The 16632-nt window shown below is 40.9% G+C and overlaps 1 protein-coding gene across 8 annotated transcripts in view; it reads right to left on the minus strand.

Annotated features, from left to right (window-relative positions):
• Positions 1–658: 658 nt before the first annotated feature.
• PDCD4 (programmed cell death 4) overlaps positions 659–16632 on the minus strand; it is a 32674-nt gene continuing 16700 nt past the window's right edge. For 7 of the 8 annotated variants that reach the window (XM_043550272.1, XM_043550274.1, XM_043550276.1 and 4 more), the window contains 8 exons: positions 15103–15216; positions 14647–14868; positions 9280–9377; positions 7292–7406; positions 6294–6401; positions 5099–5209; positions 3906–4045; positions 659–1348 (listed from right to left, as the gene is read on the minus strand). In XM_043550272.1, coding sequence (XP_043406207.1) covers positions 1288–1348; positions 3906–4045; positions 5099–5209; positions 6294–6401; positions 7292–7406; positions 9280–9377; positions 14647–14868; positions 15103–15216 — 969 coding nt within the window. In that variant the 3' untranslated portion in view covers positions 659–1287. The remainder of the gene's footprint in view (positions 1349–3905; positions 4046–5098; positions 5210–6293; positions 6402–7291; positions 7407–9279; positions 9378–14646; positions 14869–15102; positions 15217–16632) is intronic. The other variant, XM_037905504.1, reaches the window with a different exon arrangement.

A 16632-nucleotide genomic window follows, 5' to 3' on the forward strand; every position in this document is an offset into this window, starting at 1 on the left:
AAGTCATTGCCCCCTTTCAGTGGGTAAAATTTGCTCCTACACAATGGGTTGATTCAAATTGCTGGATCAAAGAGTGAAATGTGCATGTGCACTAAGACTGCTGCTCTGTTGCAAACCAGAGTGTTTGTAGGCAGTCTGCCATAGTAACTGGGTGGCACGAGCGGACATGCTGCAACTGTTGAACTGAATTCAAGCTCTATCCACAGCAGTTTTCTGAGAATGTGTTGTGCAGATGTTGCTTTGCCCTCATTGGGCAGGAGGCACCTTTTAGAACTCTTGCCCTAAAACCACAATTTCTAATTTTACTTTAGTTTTACTTCTAATTTGTCAAAGTTCTTAGTATTAATTTAATAGGGGGAAGATGACAGACTAATAAGCAGCTACAGTAATGTAATCATGCTTCATACTCTAACCTTGTTCTGAACAATGGGATTAAGATGCTGGGTCATTTGGTCAAATGGCTAACTTATGTACCCATTTTCAGGGAAGTCTTGGGTAAAATGTCCCTTTCAGTTTAATTATTCATTAATCCTCTACAAAGTGCTATGCAAAAGGGTACTTTTTAGATATGTATTTTATTGGCACCTGGTTCAAAGATTATCTGCAGAGGACTTAAAGAGCTTTCCAAAACTGCTTATATAAAAACAAAGGAAAAGGATAGCTTTACAAAAATTTATTTTGTAATACATTCTATCAGAACTGTTCATTTTTTCCAGTTTGTAGAGAAATAGATGTTCCAGCCACCTTTTACTGCACTGGTCTTTAAGACCAATCAGTGCGTTCCCCTGGAAAAGACGAATACATCTTATGACCAATCCATTTTTTAGATTCTTTAAAGAAATAACCATTTTTCCTCCCAAAGCACAGCATTTCAACAGCAGCAGCCAAAATGAGGTTACAGCAGCTTAACTTGACCCCTCTATAATAAAGCTTTGTTTAAACCAGTGATTTTACTACAAAAACACTGTCCTTGAAGGAAAGGAGTGGCAGTCAGACATCAATGCAGAACATGGAATGATTAGGTCATAAACATATGGCACTTACAAAAGGGCAGCTTATTTGAAGGCACCACCACTGAAATGTGGTTACTTGTTCTGTTCTACTATATGCCCAGAGAAAGAAGTTTCCTTCCTGAATATAAATTTACAAAACTATTTCAGAATGATTTGTACCCAAAACAAGTGCTTTTAAAAAAATATGAACTGTGTTAAGCAACTCTTACAATTTAGATAAAGAATATATTTTTTCCCTTTAAACATCTAAGGCTGCAAGAGTTGGTTCCTATACTCAGTAGCTCTCTAGTTTAAGACGACCGCCATCTCCTTCACTTACAAAGCGCTTCCTTCCCCTGTAAGGAAAAACAAAATACAAGATTATAATTTTACATTAGTGTCAATAGTCCTTCCTTATTTACCATAGTTTAGAGTGATCCCTGCACCACTTCACAGGTCCTGGGAGTAACATGGAGGTGGCTGGTGATCAGTAATATTACCTGTCAAATTCTTGATCATCTGAAAAGGCCACGTAATCAATCTGAATAGTCTACACAGAACACTATTTGTGTATTTATACTAGGCTTTTCAAAACTTGACACTCAAGTTTCTTAGCAGGCAGGAATTCTCCCTTTCTTAGAATTCCATGTAGTGTTAGAACCTGAGAAAGGTGCTAGTTTGACAGCCAAGATACTGCACCTCTATTTAGCCAAAGAGCAGGAGAAGTACAAAGTCATGCAAAGCATCCTTCCCTCTGCTGCCCTGTCATTGGGCCTCAAACCCAAGTGGGAGGAATAATCTCTAGGACAGAAAGTTATATTCCTTTGCACATTTTATAAGGCCTTCCAATTACAAAGCTCAAAGTGTTTTGCAGACATTAAATCGGGGGAGGGGAGAGGTTTAATTAAAGGTTACAAAAAGTTATTTTGATAGTGATTCTACATATAGTACTAGAACTGATGTATAATGGAGCTTTAATTTTAAATGATGATTTAAAGAAACTATACCAGGGAACATGTCAGTATAAAACCTAATGGATTTAACTCCTCAAAGAACAGAACAAGGGACAATTTTTAAGTCCCTCGTTTATGTTGGCTCTCTCTGGGATGAGAATAAACTCATTAAAATTTTACAAACTCACTTTATTGCCATCAGGAAGATAATTTCTGTATAAGAAACCTAATTTTTTGCAGATCAAATAAAAAAGGACCTTTAAAAATACAGTATATAACCTAACCCATAGTAACAATGACTTGTGAATAGGTAGCAATTTGCAAAACTCACTTTTAAAAAAGCGAAAAATGAGTACAGTGTTAAGAGCTCAATGCCCCAGAGTGCAGGAAATAAGACATGGGGCCACCTACTGAACAATGAGCATAAAACAAAATATTGAATAGTTGCTCATTACATGAGCATTATCTATCTTGTGCACTAACTGAGGCAGGGGTCCTGTGGAAAAAATAGTAAACATGACCATGTAATAAAGACTGCATCATAATGCATATGTACAAGGGGCCAAATTAAGGTTGCACATTTCCTGGCATTTCTTAACTTTTGTGTGCTTGACTTCACATCCTTAATAATGTTCTTTTAATGTAGTTGTGTGTAAATTCCTAGGTTTTAAAAAAGAACACTTAAAACGAATTCCATCATGTGGCATCATAACACCTTTATGGTTAATTAGCAGGGTGGAAATCTTTAGATCCACCACAGAGCTTGGCCCCTTGAGATAACAGAGTAACTGATAGCACTAGTAGGTTATCATCTGCATAACAAAGCTATTGGACACTTTGTCACGGGGTTTCACGAATACTTTCTGACAGCACAGAAAGGGCGAGACTCAGGAATTCTCAGTTTCCATTCCAGTTTCTGGAAGGGAGTCTGATCAAGTGGGCAGAGGCTCTTCTACCTCTGTTTCCCACTCCCTTCCCCCACCTCCCATGTTTGACCCTTCTACCCATCTCCTCCAACCTCTCCCTATCCCAGTCCTGTCTCTTCCCCACAGCTTCACAACCCAGTCCTCTTGCCCAGCAGGTCCTACGCTTACCCCTCCGGACTCCCAGTCTTAATCTCCTTGCCCAGCCAGTTCCAGTTCCTCCAACTCCCAGCTTCTCATCCAATCTGTCTCTCCCTGCAACCCTGGCCTCCAGTTGCTGCCCCTCCCCCATATTACTCATCCCTAACCTCCCTGCCCAATTCATCACCCAATCTCAGTGTCGTCATTCCCCACCCCCCAATTCCTTGTCCAAATCTCTTCACACAGCTATTTCCAGTTCTCCTTCTAACCCTGCTGTCCCATCTGCATTCAAATCAGGCAACTTCATGCTACCAAAAAGGGGGTCTCCTTGAGAACACAGATGAGACTGTCTCCCTGCTCTCAGTTCAGGCATGGCCAGCAGCAGGCTGGAACTGCAATTACAGGGAAAGTCCTGGAGCGGCATATGCCAAGTGCAGATGGAATCTTTGGGGAATGTAGCTGTTAAAAATCTAAGACGTATAAGAGCATGTGTGAACTGAGTTTTCAAAGGCTTATAAATTGACCAAATTTGGGCAGATTTTCATAGGGGTGGCAAAAGACACATCCCTGACAACAGCCACCTCCTGCCAAATTTCAAATTCCTGGTCCAAAGCATGGGAGCTCTAGAGCTTTCCAAAGAAAAAGTTGGCATGATTTTTTAAACAGTGACCAAACAATGTATTATTTCATAGGTTCATTCTCAGCAACTGCTCTACCCTTTTGGATGATATTTTCCAAAAGAAGTCAGCCTCAGGCAGACACCCAGCATGGAAAGTTTCAGTCTAAATGCTTAAAGTTTGGCAAAGTTCTAAGCAACTGAAGACAGGGTCTTAGAATGGGAAAATGTCAGGCAAACTTAATATAACAGCTCTGTTTATAATTAAATGAAAAAGTACCTTGAAGGACAGAGGTCTCTCAGTGGTTTGGAAATGATTCCAGCCTGAAAGCATTCCTCTACAAACCGCTCAAGCATAGAGTATGAATGTGGCACGTCCAGGTTAATATCTGGGATTTCACGGTAAACTCGTTCATAACCCTGCAATATCAGACTTAGTGTAATGAAGTCACATTTTGCTACAAGAAGGGTTACCCCTTTTATACTCTGAAGGGATAATAATTCAAATAATTTATCTATCTTTAAAAAGTATTAAAAATAATTTCAAGGAATCCATACCATCTCAGGTGCAAGTTACACCACACTATAGAATACAGTATTACCTAGATTTATCTACTTACCTAGGTAGATGAACTGAATTTTAAGATTCCCAAAAATCAGAGGACCTGACTGTCACCAGCCTAACTTGCCTGTACATTACAGTCGCATGGGTAGTGACATCAGAGAGGGAGCAGTTTCTGGAGTTTTTACTATTCCTCTGATCATTAAGCAAAGAATGGGCCATCTCCCTAACACACCAGCTCGGACAGCTGAAAAATCCGTGCCTGACACAAATCACTTCCCCCAGAGCAAGGGAAGCGGCGCAGACGGTATGGTGGAGATGGAAACTAAATTGTGAATGTGTCACAGAATGGTTTCCAGTGTATGGGACAACACAGCTATATGCTGTCACTTGTTCAGGACTTATGGCAGAACCACAATTTAATTCAGATATAGCTAAATTATTTTGTTTTTATACTCTAAGTAATTTTTTTTAAAAAAATCAAGTAAATCCAAATAAGGTACTTCAGTAAGTATGGCTGGTCAAGCTCCATAAAAACATCCCTATTTTATATTGCAACATTATGAAAGATTTAAATTTTTAGTAATTAAAGCACATAATTCAGTAACACCTCGAAGTTTCCTTATTAGAACATATTTTAAATTATTCTCAACTCTGAAGCGCCACAAGACAACACTGTTAAAACGCATTTTTACCGCCTTGATTCCAAAATAAAGCAATAAATGTGTAACATCAGCTAAAGTCTATTTGTACAAGTCACCGGAGGGCAAACAGAACCATAGCAGTACCATTGATAACAATGGATCACCATCTACAGTTTAAGGAAAGGTGTAAAACAGGAATGACATTTGAAAACACACAATTTTTGGTGAATTACTATTCCAATTCTATTTTGGAAAAAATACACTTACTCTTTTCATTTGGTCCAGAGTAATGACAGTAGACGTCCAGAGGGATTTCAACAAATCAAGCATCATTTTAAAGGTTGTTTCTCCAGTTGATTCTAAAACCATCACAATTGCCTAAAATAAAGCAAGAGGAAGTGTTTAACTAAAAGACAGTGCAAAAGTACATCTTACAAGAAATGAAAAGTGAATGCTGCAAACACAGTTGTAAAATTTCCACATGGAGAAATGTATATTTATCACATGTGCATACAATGCTAGTATACTACAATATAACAACAAAGTATGTGGTGGAAAAATTATTTGAGTAAGGATACGAAGCATAAAAACAAGGAAGATGTTACCATAGGAATACAAACCACCAGTGAAGAGGAGAGAAAAAACAAAAGCTTTCTGGACTATTTCTAGAGGTACTCTAAATCACAAGACCCTGTACTCAGGCATCAGTTAGCAGCAGTGTGGATGGCTCTACTTTCTGATTTCATGTGTTTCCATCAAACAGACACCACAACGGAAAATTAAAATTTACACACACTTGAAGGGTGTAAACACCACGACAGAAAGAGCTTCTTGAGAACAAAGAAGCAAATTTATAAAAAAGGAAAAATTTAGGTTCAGTATCAGCAAAAATGTACTGACAGAAGGCAGTATTAGACTGTGGAATAGTCTCTCCTCCCTCTCTCAGGGCATTTAAAATAGATTAGACAGTATATCACAGGGAGAAATCCTCCACTGGTGAAGGATTGACTGTATAACTTAACAGAAGTGGTAAAGACCTATTAAAAAGAGCAATCCATCTGCTTGAAACCTGCTGTAATAAATAGCTCACAGCACTACCAACAAGATGATCTCGGTTTAACAAAACTACAAAACAAGCATGGGTTTTTTCTCGCCATTATTCCACAGCAGACAACTGTGAAATGGCTCTTTCAGTACAACATATCCAGTAACTGTCCTGTTCATGTAATAAATACAGTTTAATTTTACACCTTCCTGAAGGCACCAACAGTTTACCCAAGCACAAGTAGCATGCACTATACTTAGAGAATTTAGATATATCTGATAACATTAATACTTGGGAGCTGAGCTTCAGATTCCACTAACATTACTTGCACGTCCACCCTGAAATTAAACCTAGAGTCTGCTCATATTTATCCACAATTTAAAAAAGTTATAAAAGGGAGTCCGATTTCTGTCTTACTTCATATACAAGTTCATGGTGAAAATGAGGCACTTCTAGTTCCTGAAGGCAACGCTCAGCTTCTGATACATCTCCAGAAAGTAGGTACTCCTTCAGCAACATATCAATCTATTCAGTTTGTTAAAAAACAAAAACAAAAACAAAACACTAGGTATAATTTACAATCTGACAATTAATCTGACAAATCCACTGCTCAGCTGAGCAACAAGCTAGTGACATGCATTTTAAAAAAAAACTTGTATCCCAAACTGCAACTAGTGTTTTAATAAACACACATCTTAAACTGAGAAGTTATGTCTAACTATACAGATAGTATGAAGCTGAACACTTATCTAGACACCATTTCAAAAGATGCAGCGTCTGCATACACATGTTTAACATGCAGCCCATAATTAGAAATAATGTTTGATAAAATGCGCATGGGACAATCAACCTTAATATGGCTAAGATCAAACTCATTCTCTTTTCTCCAAATCTTCTCCCATTTTTTGTTACTTATGGTGGCATGATCATTCTCCAACTAAGCCAGATTTGCAACCTCAAAGTCACAGACTCCTTCCTTTATATTTTCTACTAGTATCTGGAATGTATCCCAAGCTTGCTGCTGCTTCTTCCCTATCCTAATTGGAGTCTCTGAAAAAGCTACCCTCCAGCCATGAGGCCAAAAGGGAGACTAATTAAATAAAATCATCCCCACCTCTGGATTTCTCAGGCTTCTTATCTTTTTAAGATCATAAACTCTTAATTGCAGGTATTATCTTTAGGGTGTTCATTGTACAAAAGGAAGTACTATACAAGCCTACAGAGGACAAACATCCTTTTCAGTCAATGTAATGGTCAACATCTTTAATTCATGATAAATACACATTTCAAAACAGCAGAATACGATTTAGGTGCAGGGGTAATGCATCTCTTTCCTCCCTCCCAGTCAATCTGCATGAGCGTTGATACACACACCCACCCACCCCCACAAGACAGGTATTGTAAAAATTAGCTACCTCTTTAACAAGATGTTTTACAGATTGCTGTCCCCCGCCTGATCCCCATACACTGTCTATACGCTTTCCACCTTTTTTCATACTCAACAGCACAGTAGCTCGGTCCAATGCAGCTCTATAAAGCAAAGGTCGTATTACAAAATTATTTACATAAATTCACTACAGAGGAGGGAAGAAAGAAAACAAGGAGTTTCCCTTATGTCAAGACTTGGTTCTGTGAGACAGGATATGTTCCAAATTTCATCATCATCATCAACTATCCTTCCCTCATTTGACACAAGATGACAGAACACCTACTTGCTTCTACTCAACTAGTAATAACTTCCCACAATAAGAGACTAGGGAGATCCAACTCCAAGAAAGTTTACCCCTTATTTCAAGGCAATCCAACAAATATACATCACAAATGCCATCCTCTTCAGATGATGTGCTCACACTTCATCACAGATAGTTCAGAAGACACGGTCTGTTCAGCAATGCAAGGTCTACACTGACAACTTGGAACCGACAGCCATCAGGTGAGCTTCCTGAAGATCTCTTCCCCACCAGCTTCTCCCTTCAGCTACATTTTGATAGGGACATAGTAGTAGCAGCCTACCTGAACTGTCAAGGCAGGACCTCAGACATTCCTCTACCCAGTGGAAAAGTGTGTTGGATTCCCTCTAGAGTAAAATCTGGGGTCTCTCAAGGCCCTGCATTTGCTTAGTAATCTAAGTCTCCAAACACGTGGCTAAACCTAAAGTGCCTTTACCTTGGAGAATGGTTACTCCCTTTGGGTTCAAAGAGTTCTGGGACGCCTGAAGTCTGGAGACAAAATGGTGCTTCAGCAGAGGAACACCACACACAGAGTTTCCAAAGAGACAGGGGAACTAGGGAAGCTTGCCACCTCACTGGGAAGAGGAACTGGGTGTGAAAAACCTTAGATCCAGATTGTCTACCATATACCTGAACAGGGAGGATACTCAGCCATTTATTCAGGCTGATCGTAGCCATATTATGGAGAACTGTACTCACTCTTTGGGAGTGGCTAGGTGAGGTGAGAAGTAACTGTCTCAGAAGTGGAAGTGGCCATGCTAAATGTATGAATATACTTAATTATTGGGACCAAAAATCCTTCAACCACAGTAAAATGATTTTCATAATTGAATGACAAAGTTTTCACACTTCGGTGCCCAAAGATAGATAACCTAAACAGTAGCCTAGTTTTCAGAGGTACGAAGTACCAACAGCACTAACTTATGTCAATGGAAGTTATGAGTGCTCAACACCTCCAAAAGCCAAGCCTGAAAGGTCAATACTATACACAAAAACCTGATGTTTCCAAAATCTGAAGGTATTTTTCAAAAGTCTCTTTTCCTCCCCACCCCTTGCACATAGGCTGCTCCTTCAAACAGTTTTGACTCAAACTGAGTCCTCATATCCATATAGGACAATAGAAAGTTTGAGAAAGTGCTGCACAGAGTGTCAAACCTTCACAAGACAAGAAGCAAAAAGGGTTTAATTGTTTATTTCACAAAATCCTTACGTTGCTTCTCCTGACGCTGTATTTACCTACTGGTCATATGAAGTCTTTTTCTAAAGCAAAACGCTCCCTAATAGTTTCTGATTTGATCAGAATTTTTCTTAAATATAAGTTAGTAAGCTCTTTTTAAGTGGCTGAGGAAAGGTTAAACTGTAAGAATTCAGTTTGCAAAAATGCTAGTCAAATTTAGTTTACTGCCGAGTTAAATAGATTCAACTAGATACTAAGATCGAGTTTGCCAGAAACGTTTAGTATCTCTTGGTTTAAAAGTCTGGGGTGGTTTTTTGTGTGACAGGCTTCCTTTGAGGGTTTTTGTTGTTGTTCTTGACTTGTTTTTATAATAGAAGCGAGTGGCCACACCTACTTTATTTTAAAATACCAAATTACTGGTTTGCTTGCTCAGAATTTAAAAAGAAAAAAAAACAAACTGAACTATAAACGCTAACTACAAAGAGCAATCACTTACCGAGCCTGGACACAATCCACGGTGCCTTTGTAGCTGTCTATGTAAGTACTACATAAAATGCCATCTCCAACTGCTCTAGCAATAAATTGGCCCACTAACTGCAACAGAAGAGAAATATTTTTGAGACACTGAATTCCACAGGATTTCCAAACAGACATTTTAAACTTGCATAGTTATTTAGGTTTTGTTTTTAAAATGTGGAGGTTATTCACCTTGAGTAGTAGCTGGAATTATTCAAGACGTATGTCCCTAGGGGTGCTCCACTTTGGGTGCACACAGACCCCATGCGTCTTTGATAGGAGATTTTCAATAGCAGTGCCCATTTGACCTAGTCATGAGCTTGTCATCCTCATGCCCCATACCAAGGATATACACAGATGTACAGGCATGCCACCCTCAGCTCATTCTCTACCATGAAGTCACGCAAGATAAAACTTTGAAGCACAGGGGAAGGAAGGCAGGTAGTGGAGTACCCAGAGGGGCACACATCTAGAAGAACTCCAGTGACTGCACAAGATGGGTAACTTCTCTTTCTTTTAATATTGGCCTGTGTGGGCTTCACTTCAGGTGACTCCTGAGTGGTATCCCTTGAAGAAAGACAGGTCTTTGGAGCTGAATCCAATACTGAAGAAAGGACTGCCGTGACAACAACCACCACCAATCTAGAGGCATGTATCAAGGTGTACTGCACGGAGAAAGTGTGCACTGATGCCCAGGTTGCTGCTTCGCAAATTGAAGCCATTGGTACATTTAACAGTGCCAGAGGTAGAGGATGGAGAGACAGACCAGTATCCTGAGACAGCAGACAGGAAATAGTCAGAAGCTGAAAAGATGGAAAAGAAGTAAGGCACATCAGGTAAGCGTACCAAACCAGCCTCAGTCAAGTTGGTGCAACTAGAGTAACTCTGGCTTTGTCTTGATTGATCTTGTGCAATATCTTCGGAATCAATGGTGTTGGAGGATATGCAGAGAAGGCCCTTCATTTCAACAAATGAGAGAGACATCTCCCAAAGACTGATGACCCAGACTTTCTCGCACTTCGTTGGCGGCAGTTGCAAAGATGTCCACTTGCAGAAACCTCCAGGTCAGAAAAATCTGAGGGTTCAAGGGTCCAGCTCCCACTCATAATCCTGGGAGAATTCAGAGCATCAGCCATGGTGTGCTGAGAGAATGTGACTGGCTATACACCAATTCCATAGCTTTATTGCTTCAGCACAAAAAAGGGGATCTCATCCCTTTCTGATGATTTAGGTAGAATGTTCAGGCTACATTGTCTCACGACTGACAGACTGGCTTCTGATTAAGGAAGGAAAGTGGATACGGGCATTTCTGATTGCCCATAATTCTAGGAGGTTGATGTGTAGGAGAGACTTGAGACAACCATTTGTTCTGGATGGTGTGTTCCCCCACCAAAGCAGAGCTCCCCATCCCACAACTGGTGCATCCAAAATTATGGTAGATGATAGGCAGAGGGTGGGTAAAGGAACTCCTGCACGGCCTTTGGATAGGTCGTTCTACCAAGTGAATCTAGCACCCAACCAGGGATAGACACCAACTTGCCTAGACCATGTTTGCTGGGGATATAAACAATTCTGGAGCAACCTGGACACAGCAAAGATGTAGCTGGCATGTTGTGTGACAAAAAAGTATAACCTGCCAAACGACCCAGCAGTTGGAGGCAATTTGTTGCCATTGGTATGGGGGGTTATTTCGAATTTTGGCAGTAAGTCTTGTCAGTGTCCTAAGTCTGTCCATAAGGAGGCACGCTCTGAATGTTACGGCATCCAAAGAAGCTCCTTGAAATCTGTTGAAGTATAGTTAGAATGGATTTTTCTGTATCATTTTGAGGTTCTAGGTTGCAGAACAGGATCATGGCTGTCTGTATTGCAGAGAGAACTTCAAGTTCTGGTCATGCATCATACAGCCAATCGTCAAGGTAGGGGAAGAGTCTTCTTCACTGATAAAGGTGAAGAGCTATTACTGTCAGGACTTTGGAAATACCCTGGCAGGCAGATGAAAGGCTGAAGCGGAGCACTCTATACTAGATACTTTTCACGTTGCCATTCACTCCTCTTACAAAAGGTATGTGCCCTGGAGGTTGAGGCTGCAAAACAATCTCCGGAATTAATGACAGAAGTATATTTGCAAGAGTTACTATTCTGAATTTCTGTAATTTCATGAAGGTGTCTGGAAGTCAAGATCTAATATTGATCTCCATCCCCCCTTCTTTTTTGGGGACTAGAAATTACTTGGAGTAAAACCTCTTCCTTCTGTGGCAGACTAGAACAAGTTCCATGGCTCCTGTGCATAGAAGGGAGGTGGTCTCCTGTCTCAGCAAATGTTCGTGAAAAAGAGAGTCCCTAAGGAGGGACAAGGAAATGGATTGAGTAACTTGAGGTTATAACCTCCAAAACCCATTTGTCAGATGTAATTTGCTCCCATGCAGGTTGAAAACTGGAGAAACTATCTCCAAAGGAAGGGAAGCAGGTAGTATGTTGTAACTGAAGAATCCCAAGATAGAGTTGTTCTGAACCCTCAACTACACCACCAAATTTGAGGTTTAAATGACGACACAAGGCTGGGTGATATTAGTGGTCATAGCAGGAGGCCTCTTCTTTTGATATCTTGGTCTCTAAGGCAGTTTGGCTGGTCTAAGAAAGCTGAAGAATTGGAGCAGATGGGATTTCTGTGTTGTTTGGGCTCTGCTAAATTTTCTTTTATCTGCAGTTGCATATAAACACCAAAACCTGTGTGTGGCCCTTAAATCCAGTAAAGGTGTGCAAGGATTAGTTGGTGGACTCACTCAAGCATCAGTCCACCAAAGGGAAGGTCTTCTTCAGTAATCTGAACCTCCTTAGGCAATCCCGACAGCGGCAGCCAAGATGCTTGACATGACAATAGCAGTTGAGATGGAACAAGCTGCAGTGTCAACTGCATGTAGGGAAGCTTGCAAGACGGTCCGTGCTGACAGATGACCCTTAGTTATGGTAGCCTATAACTGTTCCCAGTGTTCTGAAGGAAAGATGATCATTTAAAAAAAAAAAAAAAGTGTTGAGTTTGCCATATTTGGTGTGATCATAGTTTGCCATCAAAGTCTGATAATTCTCTTTTCTAAACTGGAGCGTTGCACAGGAGAAGTTTTTACACCCGAAGAGGTTGAGGTGCTTTTGGTCTTTACTGAACAGTGTAGACTTAGTAGGATGTTGTCTACCATGCTCCACAACAATCCTCACAACTCTTAGTTGTGAGGAGGGTACGAGAATAAAAAAGTCCCAAATGGTCGATCTTGATGGTGACTGAAGCTCTTTTGACATAGGCTCTATCTTAGGAGATCCAGAATGCTTGTTCTTGGAAGATCTAAGATTATGAAGACCTAGGTGGGGGTTGGGGAGTCAACACATCACTCTGATCACTCGGAGGTGGATGTCCAGGGCAGTGGGGGTGGTATCTAGGCCTGGATTCAAGGCTGGTCAGAGGCAGTATTCCATCACGAGGAGCCAAAGTTTAATCTATTTTTTTCCTAGATCTACTTTTAGAAACTGAGGTCTTGCACTTGGCTGAGATGTGGGTATCTCCCACACACCAGATATGGGATACACTTGAAAACCAGGGATACTGGAATACCTGGTCGACAATAACCCCTCAGGCAAACCCCTCAGAATTTGGGGGGCAGGGTATTAAATACAAACCCCCCAAATAAACTTAAAAGGTATTTGTGATGGTTCTCTGGGTACCCAGGATTGTGAGTCACCTTGTTACCCACCTGCCTGCAACACAATGAAGTCTTGCTTGTGGTAACTGGGTGTTTGCTTGAATGGCTAACAGGCTGGTGGTGTTAGGGAGCTCTCTCCTCTGGGCTGTTCAAGCCCTGTTTTTCCCTTGCAGATGAACAGGTGTACCCCAGCCCCAGAGTCCCTTTGAATCATTCCCTTGTGATATCCAGCCCCTGTCTCTGGCTAATCAAAGAAATCCCAGATCCTCTGCCCCCAAAGGAGCAGTGTACCCCAGTTCACTAGTTTTACCTTAAACTACTGTTCCTGTAAAAAAAAAAAAAATAATAATAATTAAATAAACAAACAAATAAATAAATATTTTTAAAATACACACATCACATGTGAGCACTTACAACAAAACAAAAGTAGGTTTACTTAAAAAAGAATACAGAGTTAACTAAGAACCGGAGAGTGGTGGAAACAAATGAAATCAAAACAAAATCCTAAAACCTACAAACCTGTCTACGCTTATTAACAGTTACCTTTCCTATTTAATAAAGTAGGTTTTCCCTGCCAAGTTCAGTCTGTTAAAGAGCTGGCTGGCTTCACAGGAACCAGGATCCAATTTTTCCATGAGAACATCCCTGCTCCCAAGATGTCTCCTCACTGAAAGGAGGAAGAGTGTCTTCCTCCTCTCTCTCCGATATTGAATCAGTCTTTTGTCTTTATTCAGACAGGCTGAGCCTTTGTAAGGTTTTGTCTGTTGTAATGTTCCTTTTTTACCCCCATTGACAATTTTAGGATAGAACAAGGCTAAACAACCTAGTCTTGCTTTACATCATAACAAACTAGGCTGATATGACAACTCCCTCCTGCTTGAATGGGGACGTATTGTCCCTGAGTGACTAACTTTTATGTCAAGTCTATAAAGCATATTTTCTACATAAATATATTCTTTATATATTACATGTACGTACAGCTTGCAACAATTATGAACCTTGACAAGTTAAGAGCTTTCTGTAGATACCTTACCATGCTACTCTTGATGAATAATAAATACCCTGCAAGACATGCGTTTGTCAGGTTGAGATAAGAGTTGTTTGCAAAGAACAGGAGACCCTCTGTGCTACAGTATGATTATCAAAAGAACTAAAACTGAACTAAAGACTCGAAGCCAAGCTAGAGCAAAGCTGAAGTGTGCACAGTAGCAGCTCTGTCTCAGGCCATCAGGCAGCTGAGAAGGAACTGAGGGCAGTTTGCCTTCACAGCTTTATGTATCCTTGGAATGGGGCACAAGAATATCTGGAGTGCCAGCGAGGGCTAAAAACGGGCACTACTTCAAACAAAAACATCTCTGATCAGAGGTAAGTGGGGCACATGCACACCTGAAGTGGGGCACCTCTAGGGAGACTACTTAAATAAGGGTTAGTTTTGTTACACGAATTTAAAAAAACAAAAAGGGAAACTTCTCAAATTAAAACATCAGTCTGGGAGTTAGGAAGGGGCGTGGTGAGACAGAAGGGAGCTATAGCATATAAATGATAATGCCACTAAAATACATAAACTGCTTCATGAAATAAGGTGTAAATTGAACAACACTAGCCATGGAGGCCAAAGTCAAAGATCTGGTGCAAAGGGCTGTCTGTAGGCATACCTGTGGCGCTCTGGGAGAATCCAACATCAATTCAGGTAGTTCCTTAAGTAGCCTATCAAACGATTTTTCCACATCACTTGTGCTCACTACTGTCCCACAAAGGTCAGAGAGGAGCTTAGATGTCATTTCTCTGTGACTAGCCTTCCCCTCTAATGACAATGATACGGCCAACACTGGCACACTGTATTTCATTTCACCAAGATTTAAATCCCTCAGCATCTCCTAAATAAGATGTGAAGAAAATATATTAACATTTTAATAAAAAAAATATTAATAAAACAGTTTAAAGATTTAATTTAAAAAAATTCAAATGACCACTACAAGGGCAGAGAGAAGGTTGCTTGGATGCTTTAACTGTGCATTTCCATATCAGCACCTCTATAATCTCGTTTGTAACTGGCTGTGACTTCCCATGTCAAGTGTGATATTTTTAAAAATATAACTTATCAGACATACCGCAACTTCATTAGTATCTCCATGTTCAAAGTATTCCTGTAACATTGGTGTTAAAGTTTTATCAAATGCTCTTTCATCCAAAGGTGGAACTACAGTTTCATAGACACAATTCTCCTGTTTAAAAAAAAAAAAAATAAAAGAAATCAGATACTGAATCTAAACAGCAACAGCATCTCCCTTGCTCTCTTTATTGCAGAGCTTAAATGCTTTTTAAATCATTAACTCTTTGGTACTGGCAGCCAAGATTTCTATCAGTTTGTGGAAACTGATCAGTTCTGGAACAAAGATTACATTTCCCTAAAATATAAAAGCTGTATTTACAAGTAAGTAACATTGTAACTTCCAACATTGTAAGCACCTAGGATTCTTCTGGCACCATACTGTTAGAAACAAAGTTTTCATGTACTATATATGGAAGGGAGGGAGACAAACTCATATCCAGCCCTGCAGGAAGGCAAAAGCTGAACCAGACACCTTGTATCTTTCCCCACAAGCTATTCTCCCCTCCCCAATCAAGAAGCAGCCTGTTTTTCATAACAGCTACACGGCCGACAGCCAATAATGTGTAAAAAGTGTGAAGGAGGGAAAGGACTGGGCATTTAATTTTCAGGGTGTTTGGTAAAGTCAGTTAGAGGCACTCACAAGGGGGAAGAGTTCATGCAGCAATTGGCCACTGGGAAGCCTGACCTTGCAGGGCAATATAAGCCTAAGAACCAGAACTCCAGCACAGCCAATCTTGCTCCATATCCCTCACTTCCCCACTCCTCCTGGACTGACCTGCTAATATTCAGAGGTAAGCAGGTAGATAGGGATGTGTGAGTGTGGAAGGAATGGGGTGGAAGGACAATTTGGTAACAGATTATGTCAGGGTGGGGGGGACAGAAATAGATATATTACTGTCCTGGACCACCATGACAGAGTCTGTGCTGCACACTGCATATGGTATTAAGTTGTAGTTCAGAGGGGAACTGCAGCCTCCATGTACAAGAGAGCCATCACAGGGAAGAGTACAGCTTGGACAAAAGGTGTAACATGGTGCTGCCTAATGGGGAAGCTAAATAGGAAATCAGTACTTAAACATGGTCTGAACATAGCAGTTCGGCTTGATTTTTAAATTTGGGGAGTTTGTTTTTTTTAACTGGATCTATAACTCCCTGTGATCCACTCAACTGTAAGCACTGGAAGGGAAAGCCACACTTGAGGGTGGACATTGACACACTTATCCTAGGCCCCAAACGTCCCCAAACTTTTCACACAGTCATGCCCCCTGCTTACCCCTGTCTGCATCCCCACCAGGAGCACACCCTCCCCACGCCCCCGGCCCCCGGGGGTGGGCACAGACAGGAGCAAGGAGGCAAGGCTGGGGCCACAGCTGGGGGCAGGGCTAGGGCCAGGAACAGAGCCACAGCTGGAGTAGGGCTAGGTGGTGCCTCCCGCCCCACCCACCATGAGGGCTGGCCCAGGCCCTGCCATGCCCCCCCACCCCCCGAACATTTCTCAGCACCCCCCCTAGGGGATGCACCTGAGAGT

The sequence above is a fragment of the Chelonia mydas genome, chromosome 7 (genome assembly GCF_015237465.2).
Source record: "Chelonia mydas isolate rCheMyd1 chromosome 7, rCheMyd1.pri.v2, whole genome shotgun sequence".
Taxonomy (NCBI): domain Eukaryota; kingdom Metazoa; phylum Chordata; order Testudines; family Cheloniidae; genus Chelonia; species Chelonia mydas.